The 21,847-nt window shown below is 39.9% G+C and overlaps 1 protein-coding gene across 1 annotated transcript in view; it reads right to left on the reverse strand.

Moving 5' to 3' along the window:
• Positions 1–308: 308 nt before the first annotated feature.
• Kcnh5 (potassium voltage-gated channel subfamily H member 5) overlaps positions 309–21,847 on the reverse strand; it is a 291,745-nt gene continuing 270,206 nt past the window's right edge. Inside the window, exon 11 of the mRNA XM_050153729.1 lies at positions 309–1,256. Coding sequence (XP_050009686.1) covers positions 309–1,256 — 948 coding nt within the window. The remainder of the gene's footprint in view (positions 1,257–21,847) is intronic.

The raw sequence follows: 21,847 nt of genomic DNA on the forward strand, positions 1-21,847 counted from the left end.
TTACATTGCCTTAGTTAACAAAATTCATACTTTTTTTTATTCCAGAATAGAGATTATAAATAAATGTAAAGTGTGCATGCAGTCAACTGCATAATATACAAGCAATATCTATGTTTTGAATAATCTTCTTTGGCAGGCCAGAATCCAGCTGGACATGCAGTATGTACATATCAAAATCCATATTGTGTTCATCATATTGAAAGCAAGTGAAAATATATATGTATATACTATATATACACATTTATGTATATAGATGTATATACCATTTTAAATATATTGACAAATATATATGTATATATATTTATATATTAAAAGTTGATTTCATCTTTGTCAGATTCAGGTGACTCAGGCCTTGACACACTAAAAATATCCTGACACGGTATTTGGGGAGGTACTTGGAGTGGCATTTGGGGTTTTGGAGAGGAGGTCTGGGGTATACTTTTCTCTGAGAGTAGTTTTAAAATCTCTGCCACCTGCTTTTCCAGGGCAGTCATTCTGCAGCTCAGCATCTGGATGTCCTCTTTGAGTTCATGTTTTACTTCCTGCAGTGTGGTTTGTAAGGCCTGCTCAGGGATGGGGTAAAAAGGATGCTTGGCATCTGCCTGGATAGGACTGTGTTCGAGAGGACTTCGGGCCTCGCCAGCTTTATCCAAACGAAGGTCACTTTTTGTAATCCCACTGTCACAAGAATCTGTTTTCCTTAGCGGGTTCTTGGTCACACTGTTCTCTGAGTCACTGCTTTTGGGGTCCTCTGACAACAGCCCCATCGACTCAGCCTTGGTGACATTATTCCAGTCTTCCTTTTTCTCCTCGTGAGCCCCCATGTTGTTCTTCAATCTTAGCCACCCTTTCCCATTCCCATTTTTCATTCTGATGGGGCTGTTGACTTTGAGACATTTTTGCTCAGCACCGCCATTGGGCTTCAGTTCCATGGCGTCACGGTTGTTCTGCTTAAGGGACTCACTGGTTCTCACACAGGCCAGAGAAGTCTGGATGGGGGTGATCTGTGACACGGTGACCACACTGGTACCTGTGATGGAGGCTCCGTTCTGCAAAGGGCGGCTCTCTACCTGAAGCTGGCTCCTCTCAGGGTCACTTTGCACTGAGCCCTGGTTCCTCAGTTCCTTCTGCTGCTTGAACTTCTGGAAGAGCTTCCTGACTGGGTGGTCCACAGGGATGCTGAGAGTCACCTCATTTTTCTGCCGCAGCCGCTCCTCTTCCTCCTTCTTCACATCACTAATTTTACGGAAGATGATCTGGGGAATGGGAGAGATGATTAAACCATGGTTACAGAAGCAGACAACTTTATACTCGTGTGATACTGTGTTGGGTGTGCTTTGCTTAACAAAGAAAACATCTGCACACACCGCACACAGAAAACATCTGCATGTACCACACACAGAAAATATCTGCATGTATCACACACAGGAAACATCTGCATGTACCACACAGAGAAAACATCTGCACATACCACACACAGAAAATATCTGCAAACACCACACAGAGAAAACATCTGCACACACCACACACAGAAAACATCTGCATGTATCACACACAGAAAACATCTGCACACACCACACCGAGATAACATGTGTATACACCACACACAGAAAACATCTCTGCACACCACACTCACAAAAACATTTGTACACACCACACAGGGAACATCTGAACACACCACACACCCCTTTCTTAAGGAAGAAGCTATTATTCAGATACCATATAGCAATCCAATATACCTGAAATCTAACACAGGGACACTGACTACTCTCTTACATACAAGCAGAAGAAAAGCAGTTGACACACCCCGTAAAAGTACTTCATGGCCCCACATAAAAGCATATATATACTAGTATGTGTGCATTTGTGTATGTACAAATATAGAGTACTTAAATTTCCTCATTTTGGTATGGCTTCTCCTTTTCTAACTTTGTTTCAAAACCATCTTTAATATTATCCTCTGTTTATGGATAAGACACCAGGCTTTGTGAGTACTGAAAAGGTACCAAGTCCTCCAGTGACATAACCAGGTTCCATGGGAGGGGCTGGAGAGTAAGAACATTTATGTATGTGTCCACAAGTGAAGATCAAGAATCCATGAGGAAAAATTTCTAAGAAGCAAGTGTAAATGAACACACATCCTTAAAGTTGCTGCAAAGTGTACCATTAGAATCTCCCGAAAATGTCGAGAAGAAACTGTGGTGACCATATAAAAGACAATGAAAATGATCGGCTGTATGAGATACCACCGAGCTGTATGAGATATCACCGGGCGTATTTTCAGTTAGAAGTTAACTTAGTGAGGGTTTTTTTTCCCCCTCAGATTCCTGAAAAACAAAGTAACCGTAGGTGGAATCTGAGAGGAAAATTAAGAAGAGTTTCACCATATAAAGCACTTTCAGAATCAAACAATTTCACAACCCAAACAAAATGACTTCTCTCTTTCACCATCCCCACGTTTGCTGTCTGAGTAAAAACTCTTGTGAAGCCCTTAGTCCCAACACATAACAGACCTCACTATATGGTGGTTCTCTCCCCTTGGACTCAAAACACCTCCAAATCGTAAACAATTTTATCACCTTTTAAAGGTTCCTCAGCCCCCAGGTATAACATATAGAATCAGGTTTTATGTCAGAAAGAAACCTGAATGATGACCTGCGTCAGCGGGGAAGTCAAAAGTCAAGTTGGCAGCAATCCTCCGTTTGCGCCATACCACTTTTTCTAAATGGAGACTGGTGCACTAACGCCAGCCTATCAAGTGGTACTAACTTGTAATTTAACATAAATAAATATTATAAATTCAATAATTACGTGGAAAGGCTACCGTATGTTTTCCTCTCTGGTGGCACATGAAGTTGCGTCTTTTTTTAACAGATGTGACACTGATCGCAAAGTCTCACACCAAAGCTACAGAAGTTTAGCTGGAACTCTTCCCAGAGTCTGGCACACTTCTCGTCCTTCCTACAGAAACAGAGCACGCCACACGCCTGCAGGGCATCAACGCCCTTTGGGATCAGACAGCCACCAGCAGGGAAAGCGCCACACTATTTTTATCCACTCGTGTTGCTGCTGTGAGCTGACGGAGGAAGCCTGGTACAAATGGCTCTCCAGGTCCCTGTCTAACTGCCCCCCCCCCCAGGACACTGTTTTAAATAAGTAATGACCTAGCCTAGAGCAGGGAGAGCCTTAGTGTGATCCTCGACATGAGGGGAAAGAGAACTCACTTCAAACCTCGGTGGAGAGAGCAAGTACCTGACACACAGGCAGGGCAGGCATGTCACAGGACAACCACAAAACGTGTGGGTTACACTAAACAAGTACACATTGTTTCCTTGAGTAGAGCACACAGGGAAGTGTCTGGTTTCACATGACGTTTTACTTTAACATAGTCTTGTGTTTTTGTGAGTCCACCTGATATCCCTCTTGATAGATCATATACCTCACAGTTTATAGAATCTCCACACTTGGTAGCTCTGATGATTGAGAATTATGGGCATCTGAACTCAGAAACATTTTTTTTAAAAGATTGCCCATATCATAGCTAACTATTATGCACCGTTATTATTGTGTTTCTCAAATTCAAATTCAAGATGTTGAGTGATTTAGGCTTGAACATACCTATGAAAAATACCGATAAAAAGGGCTTTTCTAGACCAAAGCTGCTCGTACTCACCCACCGAAACAGACAAAGGTATTCAGATTGCTAATATTAAATTGAGAACAAAGGCTCCAAATACCAAAATACCTAGCACAAAGAGAGGCCTGGCAGAGGGCCAGACATCCTGTGTGCATCAGAAGACAAATGAAGTAGAATTGGATTAGCTTAGTATATGTAGCCATCGAGAAAGTAAAAGGAATTTGGAACGAGGAAGAAGTGGAGTTTGAGATGTTGGGTAGCAGAAATCTGCCCTGCACACCACCGCTGTTCTTTATTTCCCTACTGCAGAGGGTGAGGTAATAAGGCAGTAGATACATCTAGCTTCTTACATTTGGGAGAACTTGAACATCAAGACTGGCCCTGACTTCTTATCTGGACTTGATGGAGCAGCCGAACCCACATCCCTTCTCAAGGCTACAACGCATGTTGGGAAGAAAAGAAAAAAAAAATAACGGCATGTCTCCTGCGGAGGCTGAAGGTTCAAATCTTTGCTTCCTTTATAAGCTAGATAAGCATTGATGGGGATCAAATGGGCTCAGGACTTGGGACTTCAGCCTCTCAGAAGCCAGATATTGAGAAAGCAGTGTGAGGTAGGAAGAGACATTGCACTCTGTGGAATATCTGCTACAAAAATATTCAGACCTTTAAATAAGCCACACATAGAGGAGATGAGCGACCAAGTGAAAAGTTTCTACACCCCGATAAGCCTCTCCACCAACGCAGCAATCCAAATCAGACCAAATAAAACTGAATTAGAAAAGCCCAGGTTTAATGGGTAAAACGCCCAACAAAAAGACTGGGGAAAAAAAAGACCAGAAACTCATGCATCTGTTTTTGTTGAGGGGGAGCAGTTTCAGTACCTTGTGGGAGTGGTCTTGACAGTCTCTGGGGGAAAGGTCATCATTTGGTTGGCTTTCTGAAATGCAGCAGGGTTTGGAGGGAGATGGGAGAGGGGGCTTGGGGTGGAGTTTCTACCAGACTCTTTGGGTATATGGATGCCAGGGACTGGGGTGAAGCATCCACCTGAACACCAAGCACAGCCTATACCTTGAGTAGTAACCACAAGACTTCCAGACCTCAAACACAAGCCTGAGGTTCTGAAATAGGTGAGGCCACCTTCATCCCTTAACAGTTCAGTCTTGAGCCCTGTGAAAGCAGGCTGGGAAGAGAGGGTTATAAAATTTTACACCCCCAAAGCATACATTTTAAATTAAAACCTAGATACTAGCAAGGCCCATGCATTTGATCAACTGCCTAACATAATAATCTATGTACTTCAAGCCAGGACATAATTTTTTAAGTATTTAATTTGATGGCATTCACTAAATTATAAATAATTTACTATGGAACCAAAAATCAATTCAATGTAAAGGTCATCAAAAAAGTTTACCTATAGCAACATAGTCCCTCTCAAGCTTGTGTCTCCCCACTCAACTGCCATCCATTCTGTGTGAGACAGGTCCTATTAGTCTCATTGACAGAGGAGCAACTGCCAGCTCAGAGAATTTAAATGGTTTGTTTTAGGCCGCATAGCTAGCAAGTGGCTAGGGTTCAAATCTAAGGACTTGAACCTTATATCATCCTAACCATTCACTCTGCTGTCACTCAGAGCAACATAGTGCTGCCCCTTAGACCATGGGAGATCTTTGGATAATTGAATGGATGGGGCGTGGAGAGATGCAGGCACTTCCATACCCCAAAAGTACCCTTTACAGAAGACTGGCTGTGGAGAAACACCCTAAAAGAATGGGACTGAAACTCTTTGCTTACTGGATCAGAGGCAGCCTTCATATTACACACCTTCCCCCTTAAGTTCTCATTAACCCATAATTCTTGTCTGTGTCAGCCACGTGGCTTGGCACCTTTATCTGTGAGGCGTTCTCATCTTGCTTCCTCTGCATCTGAGTGATGACTGCAGACTGAGCCTTTCCTCTTCCCAGAATTTTCCTGTTCTGGTTGCCCTGTCCATACTTCCTGCCTGGCTCCTGGCTAATCAGCATTTTATTAAACCAATACAAGTGACAAATCTTTACAGAGTACAAGATCATTGTCCCACAGCAGTTTTAAAGATAACTTTATGAGCCTACATTTATATGGTAACTTTTTTATACAACCATTGCAACATTTAATTAGGTCTACTGAATGCTTCCTTTAATGGAAATATTTATCTTGACATTTTTATCAAGTAATGAAATGTTTCAAGTAAATACTACAATAGAAAGACTGATAGATTTTATTCAACAAAAGCCTTCATTATAAAGTATAGTAATTAGATAAAGTAATTCTGACTACTATTTATTAGGCAGAGAGAAAACCTGCAAATATTTAAGATTCCTTATAATGCTTTTGAATCTTTCATGGACTTGTAATTACAGGTAGCAAAAAGTATCCTAATAATTTGATATAAGCTATATAGATTAATTTTACAAAATATTGCATTTGAAATAACACTGGATACTCCACAAAGCTAGTGATAAAATGACCCACAAAGGGATCATTATTTTGCAGAAAATGAAGAAAAATATAAATCTGTGATTGCCAATATAGTATTAAAACAAACCTTTTTTTTTAAAAAAATCCCCTCAGTATTAAAACCTTATACTTGATGTACTCTCGGGCCATCTTTTGTTCATAGTAAATCAAATTGCTACTGAACACCACAAAAATCAAAGACAGAAGTAAGAAGAGCAACTCGAGCATCAGGCTACACCTGCTTCTTGCTACACATTATGGGTAGCATGCATAATAGCCTGTGCTGTATCAGCAAGAAGGTTTATTTCCTTTAAGCTTTTCTCTGCTGTGCTTCATTGTGTTCTGAAGAACCTGCTGGAAGGTTTAATTTATTTAAATGATAAAAGCTTCTTAAACTTAACAGGGAACATGGCCAACTGAGCTTTCCATTTAAAAAGTAGGACATTTGATCACAAAAGTGATATCAAAATTGAATGATTTGAATGTGTACTGAACTTTGAAATCCAATAGAGGCAAGGGAGAGGAATCATTTGTTTAATAACATGGGTTTAGTATTATGTAATTTGTAGAGAGATAGAGGTGTTTTTTTTTTTCCCCTCAAATGGCCCATAACTTTCCAAATCTGTGAATGCAAAGAATTGACTGGGAATTTACAGCTCTCTGTGATCAAGCAGCAAGGAGTTACGGTGCTGCTGATTCTCCTGGGATTCAACTGCTTTGACTCTTTAGTTCATACCGCTTCCCATACACTTAGTCACTCGCTCTAATTCTAGCTCTCCCAAGCCATTTCAACCTGAGCAAACACAAAGCAGTATTTTATTAAACACTATCCTGGGCAGATCAGAGGCGGTGAGCTCTGAATAAATCACACGATGCTGCTTTGTAGCTGCCTGTTCTATACATTTAGATGTGTTCAGGGTAATGATAAAACCACATGACCTTTTCAGATATGGCAGCTCTGCTTTACCCCCCCCCCCCGAGCTGCACAGGAACAAGGTAGTACCAAAATTCAGGTGATTCGTTATGTTTCCACGTGAAATCTGAGGGATTCATAAATTAACTAATGAACTAAGATATAAAGTGAAAGGGAGGAAGGAATGTTAGCAGAGAAGAAAAAGAAGGAAGGGGAACACGAGTGAGGCAGGAAAAGAAGTCCTTTCCTGTTGGTTGTGTGTGGGTGCTGCCCACTGGCAAGGAGGGGCGGTTGGTAAGAAGAAAATAGAGAAAATGTCTTTTCTCTCCCCACCCCTCCTTCCCTCTTGCTCTCTCTTTCTCTCAACCATCCTCCTTTCTCTTCCCCTTTCCTTTTTATCCCCTCCAACACACACACACACACACACACACACACACACACACACACACACCATGAAAGCCACTAAAATTCACAGTAAAGCGTTAAGCCACATTGGGAACTTGCTCTTTGCATTAAAGGTTCTAATAAAATTCTGTGCACAACAGATTTTCAACCTTATTTTTATTCCTTTGCTACTTTATTCTGTTTTCTTTTCCATACCTGCCTAGAATCAATGGATACGACGGAGTGGATAGGGAAAAGCCCATGAAGCTTCAACCCTACACAAAGAACTACAGGCAACTGAAAATGCTGGGAGCAGGAGAAGCGGTCCTCCCCAGGGACGAGCACACCAATTGCTTGTCCAGTGCCAAATGGTTAGCCCTGAAATATATTTGTATGTATATTTATAATATATACATATATATGTAATAAATATACATGTACGCCTACTTATACCTACAAGTACCTTTATACAGACTAAGCAGGTTATATTTAGGAGTATACATGTATGTATATATGTAATATATGTACATATATACGCATGCAATAAAAATTAGTGGAAAAAGAGGCCATGCCTTTGCAGGAGAGTAGGGGAGGCAAATATGAGGGCTTCGAGGGAGGAAAATGAAGGGAAAAATGTTACAATTACCCTTATAATCTCAAAAATAAAGTACAATATTTAAATGGGCAGGAGAAAACAGAAGCTAGCAGGCAACTGTTTTATATGACCAGCGCTTTCCCTTTTTTAACCTGCATTAAACAGAGCCACCCTCAAGCCACATGAACTAATGCCAACACTTTTCAGTTTTGTTTCCAGTAAAAGCACAGCGTCAAGGGCCATCACTGGGAGCAGAGTCACCAAGCAATGTGTCACCAGATTGGCTCCTTTCTAAGTCTCACATATTAGGTATTTAAAAAAAAAACTTTATTTTTTGAGAATTTTGTATACATGGAGTGTATTCACATCATGTTCACTCTCTCACACACCCCTCCAACTCTCCTTTGTCCCCATCGCCCTATCTGAAGCTCATGACCTCTTCTTTATTAATGTTATCCATATGTAGATATGTGTGTATATACACACGAAAACTACTGAGTTCATTTAGTGTCATGCCTGTGTGTGACCACTTTAATTTCCATATTATTTCTAGTCTTACATATAATTTTGTGAAGTTTCTTTTTCAATATTTTTTTTATTTTTTAACCATGAGTATATGGATGCATGGTGTCCACAGAACCCTGAAGAAGGCATCAGAGCCCCTGGAGTTGGAGTTGACATCACTTATAAGGCACTAATATGGGTGCTGGGGACTTAGGTTAAGTGCTGCTGAGTCCTCTTTGCAAAACAATGCTTTATTCTCTTAACCACTGAGCCATCTTTCCAGTCCCAATGATTTGTATTTTAGAATAAATGGTGACAGAGTCCACTACTGGCATTGCTCTGAAGAAAATACAAAAGAATAACATCATTTTATTTCTAAGAATTCAGCATAAAAATTTTAGCATGCTTAAATAAGTTCAATGATACTTTTTAAAATCCAATAAAGGAAAACATCAACATTGTGTATTGCTGAGAAAGGGAGATGAGAACTTCCAACACTTGCCTGAGTCCCATAAATGAATCATTAGACCACACTGTACTTGAGATATTCACTCCAGCTACAATAAATAATAATCACATATTTTTATCTCGGGGAACATTAAACGCCAATACTTAGGAAACTGTACTTGGTAATTCACAGGGATCATTGCTGTATTTAATCATCACATGAGTCCATGTTAAAGAAGGGAAAACTGAGGCTGAGGAAGATTTCAATATCCTCCCCAGTTTCACACAGCTGAGTAACAAGGTAGGCTTTATAATACAAGTCAGGCTACTGCATTCAATACAAGAATTCTTTAGTTAAAATGTTTACATTGCCTTAGAGGGAAGGCATTTGAGAAAAAAAAGGAACTTGGGACTTAAGAGATGGCTCAGTGGTGCTTTCTACTCTTCCATAAAATCCAGGTTCAAACCCAGATTCAATTCCTAGCACCCACACCAGGCCATTCACAACCACCTGTAACTCCAGCTCTAGGAAATCCGATGGCCTCTTCTGGCCTTCTCAGGTACCGCCTGCATACCTGCATATATACAGCATCTCTCTCTCTCTCTCTCTCTCTCTCTCTCTCTCTCTCTCTCTCTCTCTCTCTCTCTCTCCTAAGTAAAAATGAATATTAAGGAAAAAAACAGTGAAGGAAACTGGAAGACTTCTATGGCCACATGCGCTAGAAGCCACGACTGGACTGTCAACATGAGGGGATGTATTCATATGAATGGAGACTCTTCAGGACAGATGTGGACCGTAGTATTTGCCATTGGTTGCTGTGATGCACTTAACAAAGGAGTTCAGCCTGTCACTTCCATTTCTTCCTGCAGCTCTGCACTTTATTTGCTATTATTTCCATTCGTAGTTGTCCCCATTCAACAGATGAAACAAAGAGGAATTATATGAGTTGCCTAAAATCATTGTCAGTAAATAGTCAAGAGGAAACCCATTTCCCAAAGCAACACCAGTGTTTGTCCTGCTATTCTGTGTTAACAAGTGGCGTGAGGGTGGGGTGTATGTGTGTGTGTTTGTGTGCGTGTGTGTATGTATGTATGTGTGATGTGGGTGTGGTTTGTGGGGGGGGATGTGTGTGTACATGTGTGTGTGTGTGTGTGTGTATGTGGTAGATGTGGAGTGTGTCTAAAATTTTATTTTGAGCCAGGCATAGCGGCACACACCTTTATTCTCAGCACTCAGGAGAAAGAGGCAAGCAGATTTCTATCAGCTTAAGGTCAGTCTGATCTACAAAGTGAGTTCCATGACAGGCAGGGCTAGGTCGTTAGACCTTGTCTAAAACAAAGAAAAAAAGAAAAGACCAGCTTGTTTTGTAGTTCATAGTGCACTTTGAATATATTACCCTACAAGATCTTATCTGCTATCATAGTTTTGTCAGTGGGAACGGCAGTACTATGCAGGTTTAGCTTTTGCCTTGGAAGAACATGCTGACCTCAGATGAGCAATTGCGGAGGAGGAATAGTCATAGTCATTTTATGTGGGGTTTTTCATAGTGAAGGAAATTTTCTGTAGCTTCTGCTTATGAACTCGCTCTAGGACATTTATTTAAATTTTAGTTATTTCTACATTTGCTTTAACCTAGACTAGCACAGTTTCACTTCAATACTAGATAAATTCAGACTTACGTGCACAGGTAGTCTGGATGACATATCACTATTTTAAGATAACATTTTAATATTTTACAGGTGGAATCAAACTTACATAAAATGGATGGTTCGGGATAATGATGTTTCTTTAGTTTGTGGAGTTTGGGAACTGAAACTCAAAGGTTTATTCAAAATGATTAGCCCCTAGGATCCATGCATCTATCCTGGGTGATTTGACTTAGGACTCCCTGTCCCCTGTCTCCAGATCCATCTTCTACTTCACATTAGGGAATATGTAATTTATGAAATTAGAAGATTTTAGTTTTGTCAAGTGAGGCTTTACAAAATAACATGTTTTTTGAGAGTTAGGAATCAAGGACATATTATCTCATTCCATTTGGCTACAAACTACATGAAGTTAGATCCCTTAAAAAGAAAAGAGGTTCATTTTAGCTCACAGCTCTCGGGTTTGAAGAGCATGGTGCACAGCTCAGGGGAGGGCCTCGTGGCAGATGGCATCACAGCGTTGGGTTCCACATGAAAAGGAGGTTCTGGGAAGGTGCTAGGCTCACAGTCCTACAGGGCTTGTTTCAGTCTCTTCTGGTTGTGATGATCCTTTAACTTCATTTTTACCCACTGCCTTAGCTTCTAAAGCTTATTTCTGGTGCACCCCATTGTCATACATGAACCTCTGAGGAGCACACTGGATCTAAATTGTATTGGGTACCATCCTCAACTCTGTCTGCCTGTGTGGAGTCTAGATTTAAAGGTCTTTCTAAACAAAAAAAAAAAAAAAAAAAAAAAGGATATTTTACCCCATTGTGTGGCAACACAGTGTAAAACAGATCTTTGCTATTTATGTTCATTCTAATGAAGGTCATTAAATATATATTCACCCAAGTTCAAAGCTGAGAGTGTGGTCTTCAAATATTTTTATGCAAAATTATCAAAATCTAGCTTCGTGGTCTTTTTTCAATACCTGGATTTCAATTTTTTTCCATAGGAGCATAACTGGAAAAGCAAATGACACTGCCTTACCTACTTGAACCATTTCCATCTTGATTTGATTTAGCACAGTACCACTAGAAACAATATTAGCAATTTGTGTCTCTTCCAATTTGAAATTCCCTTCTGCAGAAGACTTGGTGTTTGGGTCACTGCAGGCTAGAGTACCAGGCCAGTCCAGGGCTCTAACTGGCTACGTGACCTCAGAACAAGTTCCATGATCTCTCTAAATGTTAGCCTGTTTATTTCACTAATAAAAAAGTGATGGGGCTTATCTTTTTAGCGGTAGCTATCTTTAAATAGATAATATAGGCAGCTGGAGTTTGACTCTTTAAAAAGGATACAATCTACATTATGCTTTTAAAGCTATTCTTCACGTAATTTCGTGCTAGAAATAACACGTTTGCCCTATTTTTCTAGGTGTCAAACTTTCCATGTACCAACTGCTGAGATTTCTGTGACCCCCAGGAACAATTATAGATCCAGGATAAATAAGGGCTCCTTTTATTTATGTTTTGATTCTGCATCTGCTAGAGTCAACTGCTCACATGCTGTGAGGGGATAAGACAAAAAAAAATTGCTGCTAATTACCAAGGCTTGTGCTTCTAAACGTAGCTGGCCAGTAATTGAATCACAGTGTCTGGAGTCAAGCACTAGCTAATAACTGTGTCCCTGCAGAGTGGAACAGTGATTAGTTAAGTCTAGTCAAAGAAGACAGAAGCTCTGCTGGCTGCATCTTTTGGAGTTGCAATTGCCAGGAGCTGGAATCTACAGTTTTAAAAAGGAGAGTCAAGTTTAAGTGATTGAGAGATGCCCCCAGCGTGCATGTACATATATACCCACAGCAGAGTCGGCAGAGGCATGACGGGTGACGTATGAGCTGCCATCAATGGAAATTCTGGTTAACGGGAACTCATTGCATTATTGTGGCACGGATTGTGAAATTTCAAAATAGGAGCATTAATGTTGAAATAAGTGCTCATTTCACACTGGCAACTTTTTATATATTCGTGCCATTGATATCAGATATAACACTTGCCCATTAAAATATGTGGCTATTAATTATTCAGCTTGAAAAGAACCATTACACAGTCAAAACAACCTTCTATTGCATTTCTTTCATCCTTAGCAAATTAATTTACCCTATGTTGCAAGAACCCCATATTTCATACATTGATATGAGAACAGTTCTGTACTAGCATGAGCTATAAAAACTTGAGAAGGGCATCTGTCCTGTTTTCTTTGTAAGAACAGACTGTGCTAGCCCAGGAGACTCCTCCAAGAATTTGACTCTGTGTGAAGGATAACTCTGAAAGAGAACTGAGTGGTCTTGGAAGAGAATCATAGGGTGTAGGAATGGGAAGAATGGGAACATATATTTTTCAGGGTCATCTGGACTCCAGGCACATTCTATCCACAGAAAATGTGAAAGTAAACACCTTAAACAAATGCAAGTGTATACATATTTACGGTTTGGAAGATGAACTATTGCTAAGATAGAAAGTTTTTACTACTTGGCTCCTGGATATACAGCAATTAAAACCAAATCTTTGCAAAATGTAATGACTCTAAGTCTACAGTTTACAAGGAAATGCCAAAAGGCCTCAATAGTCCAACTGATGTTTGTGAAGAAGAAAAAAACTGTAAAATTTATGCCACCCATATGTCAATATTAAAACTAAAGCAATAAGTATAGTATGGTGCTGGTGCCACCGTTAAACTAATTACCAGAATGGAGTGCTGGAAACAGAGCCACATGCCTTCAGGCACCGATTCTTAATGTGGCAATATTGGCATATGCTAGAGATACGGTAATCTTTTTTATACAAATAGAAGTAGAACTGAATTTCTATCACATGTATTGTATCTCAGTCTTCCCTTCCCGACACACAACAGTTGTCAGCATATCACAGAACTGTGGTAGATAAAGGACTTGAAGAGAAAAAAATTATAAAAACACTTTCTTGACTTTAGTATATAAAAAAGGTTTAAAACATTACAAAAACCAGTAGCTACATAAGGAGAAAAATTAAAAAGACATTCTATTAATCTGCAGTAAGATTTATAAGACATTTTGGTTCCCTGCAAGGTACTACAAAGAGGACAAAAGGCAAGGGAGAATGAAGAGATAAATACAATATATAGATCGATTATACACATATATTTAAGTAGATATGTTAGGATACACATATACATTGCATTGGGTACATTGGGTGAATACATGTGTAGGCACACATTCACAAACACATGCACTCAATAAAAGACTATATCTGGGATTTATAAAAATTGTTATAAATTTTTAACCACAACAGAAAGGTCCAAGGGAAAACTACCATTTAAATTTTAAACATATAATTAGCCATTTGATATGAAACTGTGCTTCCCTTAATTAGACATCAAGGTAGTAAAATTTGAAAGTATAATGTATTTCCTTTATACACTCATCCATATAATAAAATGAAAGAAACACAAGTGGTCAAAATAAGTAAAATAAGAATCCCATAGGTAGTTCAGTAAAAGTCAAAAAGGCATGAGTAATTAATTTAAACACAGACTGTAAGTATGAAATAACAGAAAGCATGTCATGGGGAACACAACAGAGTCTATTTCCCTGACTCCCACACAGTCTGACCATTGCTTCCCAGCCTCTGTAATCTGTATTGACTGAGGTTGCCCCTGGCACACCAGATTTTCCCGGTGGCTAAGACGCAAGCCTCTTCATTTCTTGGCTGACTGAACATAGTCATCTAAATAAAATTTTTCTGGTGGTCTGCTATTCTAGAGACACCCAAACTAGAAATCCAAAGGCTCTATTATGGTCTTGTCTTAATAAGATAAACACCTCAAAATATCAATAACGGAACATACATTTGTAAGGTCTACAGTTAAAAACACCCAACCAGCATAGTCCACTAGTCTAACATGATGAGGTTACATGCAATGCTCTTTAAGAATGATCATTCTGGTATGCACTGACTTGTTCAGCTTGCCCTTCACCTGTTCATCAGCTCTTTTCTAGGCAAATTTCTTTCTGCATTTCATGGGCATCAGCTGCCAACAGGAAGGTAAGAACAACTTCCTTACAGGCTTATTGGTGGGCATAATACATTGTGGTACCTAAAGAACTCTAAAATATAACATATTTGTTAGTATTTCTGAAAGCTACCACATTATATAAGAAAGGCTGTCATAGTAGAGATGTCAGGTCAATAAAATGAACATAGAGGAGGAGTTTTGACTAATGTTAGTTGACTGTATGAAGCCACTAACATTAACTGGTACGAGAACATGGGAGAAAGCATTGCAAGTCTTTGAGAAGGAACCTTGAATCACGGGCAGGATGCAAGACACTGCCAGTATTGAACTTTGGGCAGGGTGACAGAGATAATAGAAAGGTACATAAGTTAACACATGTACATGTAAAGAGCCTTGCGTTGGCCTTTATGGTTGGCATCAAACATTCTTGGAAATGAAAGAGGAAAGTAAAGCTAACGTAATAAGCTTACTTTAAAACCTTCATTATTTTCCAATAACCTTTCAGTTCCATGAGAGCAGTCACTAGTTCCTCTTTCTTCAAAACTCTGTAGCCACACCCTCATGCACATAACATACACTCTCCTGGTTGACATTCCAGTCACTGTACAGGACCAACCCCCATCACCTTATCCTGGACTACCGCCCACTTCCTACTTCTAAAGGTCAATGTACTTCTTCTGTCACTTGAAATAACAGTTATATCTTGAAAAAAATGACATTTTTGGATTTATGTGTCTGTTCCCTAAAATATACATTTATAATCCTAGAAGGGATCATTTAAATTCAACATATCTTAGAGGTGGGGGTGCTATCATTAACTATTTCTGGTCAACAGACATGTTTCAGTACTAGAGACATACAAACACATTCATTGTCTCTATACAGTTAGCCAATGGGCACTCCAAGTCTCAAAAGAAACTGCTGACTTTCCTGACAAACAAGAGAGCACCTGCCTAGACTCCTGGACTCTGACTGGAACCAGTTCCTGGATGAGACTTGCTATCATCTCTTCTGAGCGCTAATTATAAGAAAAGGGGTTAAATTGTTATTTTTAATTATGTAAATATGTATATGAGTGGTGCGGCTTGTGCAAGTAAGTGTAGTACCCACAGAGGCCAAAGGGGAGCATAAGATCCCCTGGAGTTGAAGCTACAGGCAATTGTGAGCTGCCCAGTGTGAGTGCTTGAACTGAACTCAGGTCCTCTGTGAGACTAATACATGCTTTTAACCAAAGAGCCATCTCTTTGGTCCTCACAGCACAGATCTCTAATGGCCAGAACTGTGACATCTTAATGCAACAAGCTAGATGACATTTCTCTTAGCGATATGAGCAACCATAATATTGAGCTGTAGTGAAGGACCTTCAGAAGTGATGTGCACCACGCTCAGGCGACACCTCATACATCGCCATGTAGAACCATTCTATGGTTGCCAGTCTTGGGAGTTACACACTCAGCTGCTGTCGCTCTCCACTTTTTTCACCCACACAAGGCACACATGACAGCTCAGGACCAGGGCTGCCAGGGGACCATGAAGCTCAAAGATGAACGTTGCCTGTGACTCTGACCCTCAAGAGGAGATGACTCACCTGAGGTTTGTTTGGGACTATTAAATACACAACAATTAACATCTTATTGTGTCAAGGCACTTAAATTTGAGGGCTTGTAGATTTTGAAAAGTGTCATTTCCTTTCCAAAGAAGCAAGAGTTTTCTATAAATTTTCACTTTGATTTTATTTTATTGTTACTAACTTTTATAGAACTAAAGTCTATAAAGAAAATTATAATCTAGAATTCTTTACATGAAGAAGTCTTTTTCTTACAAGCTACAAAACACAGTTATTCTGGGCACTTACTATATTTTAAAGTGAAAATATAATTTTAGGGTACTAGATGGTATGCAGGGACAAGGAACACATAAAGGACTATTTTCTTGTCCTTAGTTTTACTAACGTGAAATAAAGTGGCTGTTAAGATGCGGTTGTTTAATTTCAAGTCTTGGCTTAGTGGTGCCTGCAAACCTGATTACCCCATCTCCTTTGATGCTTATGGGGAAAATGGTTCCAGGGGAGGGAAATCAATAACTTTACAAGTAGTAGTGGCCACCATGGATCAATTTACTACAATCGATAGCACAGGGATCGATTTACATGACTAACATTCCTTCCTTTTTTCTTCCTTCTGTTGCTATCCACTGTAGGGGCAGAGAAATTACTCCAAATTAATTTATCTTGCTTTACTATTTAAAGGAACAAGACACCTCATTCCATATCTCATTGTGAGCAGCAACAAGGAGATGCTTATTTGTTAAATGAATCTAAGGATGTGACACAGACACAGAAAAATGTTCATTTCTCCTAGATAACATGTGTAGCTAAAATAGGTCCTTACTTGTAAAAGAATTTTCATCTCCTATGTAAAGATAAAGATTCCAAAGCTGGGAAATTGAATATGGTATGTTGGCTCATGGCTATCATAATCCCTGCACCTTGGAGTCTGAAGTGGAGCTGTTGGAGTTCATGGCCAGCACAGGCTACAAGAGCCTCTAACAAGGAGGGAGGTGGGGGGGGAGAGAAGGAAGAGAGAGGAGTCAAAGTAGCAGTCATGTGTAGCCCTCTTGATAACATCATCTTTCCATTGAACTTATTCATAAGAAGGGAAAGCTGAAGACTTGTTAAGAAAAATAGCTGACTTTTCAAAAATATTAATCATCTGGATAAGAATGAAGGTAACTGAAGAAATGTCACTAAAGACCAATTTGACTCTCTTACCTGAGAGATCAAATTCCACGTTGATTTGTCCAGTATAGCTACATGGATTCAACAAAGGATTTGGAAGATTCCACATGGATTACAAAGATTAAATGTCATGTAACTTTATATAAAGATCAGAACCACAACTCTATCCTCATTTCTGTTGTGACAGCTGCTTAAACATTCAGGGGAAATTTGCTGCACTAAGTCATGAAAATTAATTGTAATGCTTGTAGGAATTTTGTTACCTAAGAATTAAAACATACTCCAAAGAAAGCCCAGGATAGCCAAAACAATCCTATACAATAAAAGTATTTCAGGAGGCATTACCATCCCTGACTTCAAACTCTATTACAGAGCTACAGTAATGAAAATAGCTTGGTATTGTCATAAAAACAGAGATGTTGACCAATGGAATCAGATCGAAGACCCGGATATTAACCCACAAACCTATGAATACCTGATTTTCGACAAAGGAGCTAAAATTATACAATGGAAGTAATAAAGCATCTTTAACAAATGGTGCTGGCATAACTGGATGTCAACCTTGGAGACGAATGAAAATAGATCGATATCTATTACCCTGCACAAAACTCAAGTCCAAATGGATTAAAGACCTCAATATTAATCTGACCACACTGAACCTGATAGAAGAGAAAGTGGGAAGTAGTCTACAACGCATGAGCACAGGAGACCACTTCCTACATATGACCCCAGTATCACAGACAATAAGATCAACAATGAATAAATGGGACCTCCTGAAACTGAGAAGCTTCTGTAATGCAAAGGACACTGTCATTGAAAAAAAAAGGCAACCTACTGAATGGGAGATCTTCACCAAGCCTGCATCAGACAAAGGTCTGATCGCCAAAATATATAAAGAACTCAAGAAACTAGACATTAAAACTCTAATTAACCCAATTAAAAAATGGGGTACTGGACTGAACAGAGAATTCTCAACAGAAGAAGTTCAAATGGCCAAAAGACACTTAAGGTCATGCTCAACCTCTTTAGTGATCAGGGAAATGCAAATCAAAACAACTTTGAGATACCTTCTTACACATGTCACAATGGTTAAAATCAAAAACACCAATGATAGCCTATGCTGGAGAGAATGTGGAGTAAGGGGAACACTCATCCATTGTTGGTGGAAATGCAAACTAGTGCAACCACTTTGGAAATCAGTGTGATGGTTTCTCAGGAAACTGGGAGTCAACCTACCTCAGGATCCAGCAATTCCACTCTTGGGAATATACCCAAGAAATGCCCAATCATGCTACAAAAGCACTTGTTCAACTATGTTCATAGCAGCACTATTTGTAATAGCCAGAACCTAGAAACAACCTAGGTGCCCCTCAATAGAAGAATGGATAAAGAAGATGTGGCACATATACACTTTAGAGTTCTACTCAGCGATAAAAAACAATGACATCTTGAATTTTTCATGCAAATGGATAGAAATAGAAAACACTTTACTGAGTGAGATAACTCAGACCCAAAAGAGGAATATGGTATGTACTCACTCATAAGTGGATTCTGGCCATAAACAAAGGACATTGAGCCTATAGTTTGTGATCCTAGAGAAGCTAAATAAGAAGGTAAACCAAAAGAAAAACATATAGTTATCCTCCTGATATTGGAAGTAGACAAGATTGCCAGGCAAAAGTTGGGAGCAGGGGCATGAGGGTGAGTTGGGGGGAAGGGGAGATGGGGAGAGAGAAAGGGAAAAGGGGAGTATTGGGGAGAGCTTGTGGGAATGGGATGGTTGAGATGGAGGAGTGGTCAATATGGGAGCAGGGAAGAAGATATCTTAACTAAGGGAGCCATTTTAGGGTTGGCAAGAGTCTTGGCTCTAGAGGGGTTCCCAAGTGTCCAAGGGAATTTCCCCAGCTAGACCCGTGAGCAGCAGAGGAGAGGGTACCTGAACTGGCTTTATCCTATAGCCACACTGATGAATATCTTGCATATCACCATAAAACCTTCATCTGGCAAGGGATGGAGATAGAGACAGAGACCTACATTGGAGCACTGGACTGAGCTCCCAAAGCCCAGATGAAGAGCAGAAGGAAGGAGAACATAGGCAAGGAAGTCAGGACCGCGAGGGTTGTGTCCACCCATGGAGACAATGGGACTGATCTAATGGGAGCTCACCAAGGCCAGCTGGACTGGGTCTGAACAAGCATGTGATTGAACTGGACTCTCTGAATGTGGCTGACAATTAGGACAGACTGAGAAGCCAATGATAATGACACTGGATTTTGATTCTACTGCATGTACTGGCTTTTTGAGAGCCTAGTCTGTTTGGATACACACCTACCTAGACCTGGATGGAGGGGGGGGGCTTGGACTTCCCACAAGGCAAGGCACCCTGACTTCTCTTATGTCTGGAGAACAAGGGGGAGGAGGAGTGGGAGGGAAATGGGAGGATGAAAGGAGGTGAAAATTTTAAATAAATAAATAAAAAGAAAGCTGCTACTTCTGTGTGTTCAAAACAACTGTAAATAAATTATAAATAGTGCCCTAAATAATAAGAGAAAAATAAAATGTTTTTGGCTGCATAAAGGTAGGTTTTGAGGGCTGGTCAATATCCTCATGTCCAATGATTCTGTCTTTTACTGAGTTAACCTGTTGAGACTCTGATCTTGAATCATCCTTAGAACGTGTCTTCTTGAGTTATACTCTCAGTCTGCCATTCACATACACCAAATATAAAAAAAAATCCATCAGTAAGACCCAGAGGGCACATGTGATAGCCCGGACCTCTACCATGGCCAGGATCAGCACTTTCTTCTCTCCTCTGACTGTTTCAGCCCATCACGTCTCTCTGAAAAATCCTCCCCACTCCTTACTTCTTGCAATCTACAAAAGACCAAGACTTGCTCATTGGGAAATTGAGACTAAAGAGATCAATTCTCTCGATTCTTTTCTCTGTTCCACTCACTATCTGTAGATAAATACAGTGGCATTTCTCCTCTCTCCGTCCTTTCATTTAAGGAACAAAATTTCTTTCTTCTGTTTAAAGCCAAGCCTCTCACTTTGACTCATTCAACCACCCATTACTTTTAAGACCTTCAAGAATCAATCATTCTTAAATCCATAAATAGTTTTAACCTCTTTTCTCTTGAAGTTTTGACCTTGGCTTTCAGTTCAATTTTTCTAGTTTGGTTAAGAAATGAGAAAAAATTCTATAGAACTTAAACTCAACCCCTTCATTTAACTTTTTCAACTACTATTATCATACTTTTTTCCTGATCTACTCAATTTAAGGTACAACTAAGTATNTTTTGTGTATATATATGTGTGTGTGTGTGTGTGTGTGTGTGTGTGTGTGTGTGTGTATTCTATTTGCCTTCCCAGGTCCCTGCTCTGTGCTCCGAGATGCTGGCCTGTTGTACTAAATCAGTAAGCTTATGCATTGACTTTTTTCTAGTTGAATATCTTCAACGGGAACCTCTGGAAAAAATGGTACAGGGTAGGGGGAAAATAGGGACCAAGGTCTTTATTATTGTAGCTTTAAATTTCCTGTTGGTTGGCTTTATACATTAAACCATCTTCTTAGAGTCTTTCTCTATTTGTTATCTCTCTTGAACCACCTCTCTTCTCTGTCTTTGTGTTTCTGCATATCTCAAAGTTGGTGAGTGATGCGCAAATTAACGATGGGTCTTTCATTCCTGGTTAACCACTATGAAAAGATCTTATAGACACACCAAGAGTGTGCTTCACTGTCTTTAGTTAGGGTTTCTGTTGCTGTGAAGAGATACCATGTCCATGGCAGTTCTTATAAAGGAAAACATTTAATTGTGGCTTACAGTTTCAGTGACTTAGTCCATTATCATCATACCAATACATGGTGTTGTGTAGAGAGACCTGGTGCTGGAGTAGGAGCTGAGAGTGGAGCTACATCTTGACTTGCAGGCAACAGGAAGTGGTCTGAAACACTAGGCGTGGCTTGAGCATATATGATACCTCAAAGCTCACCTCCACAGTGACAGGCTGTACCTACTAAAACAAAGACTCATCTCCTAACAGTGCCACTGGTAATGGGCTTACTGGGGTCAATTACACTCAAACTACCACACCCGCCAATCTTCTTTCAGGTTGAGAATGAAGATTAACTATCATAGCTGTTCACTCTCACTTACATAGAGAAACCCCAAAGCTTGGCCACCTTTTGTATGGAAGTCATGATTAACATGATTGATTTGAGAGGTACTGAGGAGATACTAAAACCCACTTTTTCTGCATACCCACAGGAATGTCTCCATAGATAATAATCAGGATGAGGAAGTACTCATCTTGATTGTGGACAGATCTATCCTATGGGCAGGGAGCTGAGACAAAATTAAGGAACGAAGAAATCAGTTAACAGGGAAAACCTGCTTCCTGCTTGCCACAAAATGAGCCGCTGTGCTCTACCATCTCCTTCCAACACTGTGCACC

This window comes from Alexandromys fortis, unplaced genomic scaffold, assembly GCF_014885135.2.
Source record: "Alexandromys fortis isolate MF-2015 unplaced genomic scaffold, M_Fortis_MF-2015_v1.1 scaffold_82, whole genome shotgun sequence".
NCBI classification, from domain to species: Eukaryota; Metazoa; Chordata; class Mammalia; order Rodentia; family Cricetidae; genus Alexandromys; species Alexandromys fortis.